Source organism: Ovis canadensis, chromosome 6, assembly GCF_042477335.2.
Source record: "Ovis canadensis isolate MfBH-ARS-UI-01 breed Bighorn chromosome 6, ARS-UI_OviCan_v2, whole genome shotgun sequence".
NCBI lineage: Eukaryota > Metazoa > Chordata > Mammalia > Artiodactyla > Bovidae > Ovis > Ovis canadensis.
In genome coordinates, this window is record NC_091250.1 from 86,056,604 (window position 1) to 86,060,509 (window position 3,906).

The 3,906-nt window shown below is 38.3% G+C and overlaps 1 protein-coding gene across 1 annotated transcript; it reads left to right on the forward strand.

The window, feature by feature from the left end:
* The first annotated feature begins 512 nt into the window (after positions 1-512).
* LOC138442144 (ADP-ribosylation factor-like protein 1) lies at positions 513-3,535 on the forward strand. The gene has a single exon (XM_069593095.1). The coding sequence runs from the start codon at positions 657-659 to the stop codon at positions 1,200-1,202; it is 546 nt and encodes a 181-aa protein (XP_069449196.1). The 5' UTR covers positions 513-656; the 3' UTR covers positions 1,203-3,535.
* The last annotated feature ends 371 nt before the right edge of the window (positions 3,536-3,906 follow it).

A 3,906-nucleotide genomic window follows, 5' to 3' on the forward strand; every position in this document is an offset into this window, starting at 1 on the left:
ACTCAGGGCATGATGGACTGTGAGGGGTCCAGCAGCACAGAATAACAAAAAAGAACTTCTGATTTTTGAAAGGAAATCTATTCCAAAAGGAAGGGCAGAGCTAAGTAGAATGTTCTGTCTTTACAAAATTGCTATATCCAATGAGTATATCCATCTTCCCAGGAGCACAGAGAGGCTAAAATTATATTAATAGAAGCAATATCAGGAGTAGGAAGAAGGATTCTTCATAATAAACACCATCTCACCCCTCTTCCCACTGTGACTGTTTTAGGGAAGAACAGCCACCCAGGCCTAAGCCAATTAACCCAAAGAAGTTCCATATCTTCCAATGACAGTTTTTGTAGAAATCAGACAATGTTAAAATTTGTATGGAACTACAAAAGACCTTGAATAGCCAAAGCATTATTGAGAAAGAACAAAGCTGGAAGTGCCACTGATTTCAAGCTATATTACAAAACTATAGCAATCAAAACAGCATGATATTGGCATTTAAAACAGATGCAGAAAAAGAAACTGTCTGGGAGCCAAGAGTCCGAGCCGGTGCCGGAGCGCAGGCCTAGGCGAGGGGAGGTGGCGGCGCCGAGACTCGAATAGGAGTCGCTGCCGAGGTCGGGGCCGGTCTCTGACAGTGGACGAGAGCGGACAGGCGGTTCATCATGGGTGGCTTTTTCTCAAGCATTTTTTCCAGTCTGTTTGGAACTCGGGAAATGAGGATTTTAATTTTGGGATTAGATGGAGCAGGAAAAACTACAATTTTGTACAGATTACAGGTTGGAGAAGTCGTGACTACTATTCCTACCATTGGATTTAATGTTGAGACAGTAACATACAAGAACCTTAAATTCCAAGTCTGGGATTTGGGAGGACAGACAAGCATCAGGCCATACTGGAGATGTTATTATTCAAACACAGATGCAGTCATTTATGTAGTTGACAGTTGTGACCGAGACCGAATTGGCATTTCCAAATCAGAATTAGTTGCCATGTTGGAGGAAGAAGAGCTGAGAAAAGCCATTTTAGTGGTGTTTGCAAATAAGCAGGACATGGAACAGGCAATGACTCCCTCAGAAATGGCAAATTCACTTGGGTTACCTGCCTTGAAGGACCGAAAATGGCAAATATTCAAAACTTCAGCAACCAAAGGCACTGGCCTTGATGAGGCAATGGAATGGTTAGTTGAAACATTAAAGAGCAGACAGTAATTCAGTCACTTTTGCTCCTCTGAAACGAAGACCACATCACATATCCCTTTGGAAACAGTTAAGTGTGCTCCACACTACTAAATGTTAAAGCTGTCTGATTGTCAGCATATACCGAACTGACTGGAACATTTGTAATACATATTAAAACTAAGTATTTGGTTGGAAGGGTAACTCATCGTGATTGAACCAACTGAATGTCTGCCCTATATAATGTAAAATATTCCTTCCTTGTTATCTTGTGTTAAGGTATATATTCTATTTGTATGCAGTCCTATTATTCAGATACAGTCCTATTAAAGAATGTACTCTTAATGAGGAAAAAAACCCTCCGATTTTTAAATTAGTGGTTGCATCTTGTTTGTATTAACACTAATGAATATCTTAACTCAGATTTTTCCCTCTAAAATGAATTAGGTTTTTCCAAAGATTAGGCTCAATAGAGAAGGCCAAGAACTTAGCATGGGTAATTATAGTCTTCATTTGTTTAATGACCACTTTATCTAAGCTGTTTCATTTAAAAGCTTTTGGTTATAGGCATGAAATAATTATTTTGGTGGCTAACTTCACTGACTTATCTGTAATTATTATTTTATACTATTTATAGTTGTTTAGGAACTTTTTTCAGATTTGGACCTACTCAGTCAATTTGTACAGGAATCCTGCCATGTAGCTAGAACATCATTTTTACATCTTCATTTTTATGGACATGGGCCCAAAATGCTGATAGACTGGCTTGACTAAAGTCACCTGCAAGGGGATCTTACAGTGAGATTTCAGGGTCAGAAGCTTGTCGCATGAACTATACTATAAATTCCTGGAAGTGCCAGCATTGACAACACAACTTAATTCCTTATGTAAAATTAAGCTAATAGAAGTAGACATAGTGCATTCAAAATAATGTCTATAAATTTTTCCATACTAGTAGAGGTAGTAGAAATAGTCCTCAATGGTTATATTTGATCAAATTCACAACACATTAAACAGAATTTCATATTAAAGGAAATTTTTTGAAAACAAGACTTATTTTAAGAAGCATTATAAAGGATGTTTTTTACTGTCTTTGGTTCCTTCTATCTGCCTGTAATTGAACATGTGACTTTGAATGGTGAAAAGTCAAAATCTTATTGATTCTAGAGGGAGAGAAACTAAGTATTCCTGATTTAAAAAATTAGACTTACTGCTGCTAGACTATCAAAAACAATTATTTTCTAATGGGCTTTTTAAAGGAACTTTACAAACAACCCAGTCTACAGTGAGACAGAAGTAAATAGAGACCTTAGTAATTACTAAAATTGGGAGCAGTTTTTTTCAGGCCTTCTTCCAGGAGCATGTGTTCCCAGTGTACCCCAAAGTACTAACAGTATATAACTGACATCGTGTCCTAGTTTGCAAGGCACTCCTGATGAGCAAACTGTCTTTTTCATATTCATATCCCTAATGTCCAGTATGGTACCTGGCACATTAAGGCACCTCAGAATATGTTCATGGTTAAAAATGGTAGGCTGTATGTCTGTCAGCTAGGAAACTAGTACATCAGCACTTTATACTTGGGTCCCTTTCTGGTCAGTGGCACATATCTAGTGTTAGACTTGTACCTAAATGGATAAGCACTCCCCGGTGGTTCAGGAACACTGTGAAAATAGAAGTATGGGGAGGTACAACCTTGGCAGGCAAATGCTGCCTGACAAATAGCCTTGGTAGCAAAGGCCTGCACTTGGATGATCCTGATCCCTCTGGTTTGCCACAAAGAATAGGATGGGATAAATAGAGCATACACTGACATTAACCTGGTATAAATGAGAAGGTCCTTGTCTAGCAGGAAACAGCTGTACGTTACAGGAGGTTGAATGTTTATATTTATAAAAATCTACTGAGTCTTGTTTCATGAGAAGCCTGAAAAGGACCAAACTTGAAATCAGAGCATATGAGTTCTAGGCACAAAGGGCCACTCCATCAGTTTCTGTTTGGTTTTTCTTTTTGTACAAATAATATCAAAGGTTTCTTTTAGCGCTAACATTCTGTTTTATAATTCTGTTTAGTAGTTGTGCTGTGTCATGTGATCAAATTTAGAAAGAGAAATTGAGAGTGGAATTCTATTATCAGAATACCTGAGATGCACTTTAAATTGTGGAACTGTAAGCTCCTTGAGGGCAGGGACCATACCGTATTTACTGTTAGAATCCCTTGCATCTAGCGTGGTGCACCTGGCACATACTTGGTACTGGGCTCTCAATAAATATTTACTGGAATAAATATTGATTAAATACTGATTAGAATGATTAAATATTGATTAAAACAAAGCTGTGCTCAAAAAAAAAAAAAATAAAATAAAACAGATGCAGAGATCAATGGAATTCCGTTGACGGAACAATGGAACAATGAGCCTAGAAATCAACTCACATATATATGGTTAATTAGGACTTCCCAGGTGGCTCAGTGGTAAAGAATCCTCTGGAGATGCAAGTTCGATCCCTGGGTCAGGAAGATCCCCTGGAGAAGGAAATGGCAACCAACTGTAGTATTCTTGCCTGGGCAATCCCATGGACAGGCGAGCCTGGTAGGCTCCATTAGGTCGCAAAAAGTGGGACACGACTAAATGACTATCAGTTTCACTTTCTTTTCACAGCCCTAAAAAAATATGTTAGGTTAATTCAGCCCATTGACCACCAGTTTTCAGTCATCAATGTGGTACAAATTTATCATA

What these genes read in the sequence shown, in the direction of transcription:
- LOC138442144 (XM_069593095.1), top strand. Translation starts at nt 657, where the DNA reads ATGGGTGGCTTTTTCTCAAGCATTTTTTCCAGTCTGTTTGGAACTCGG.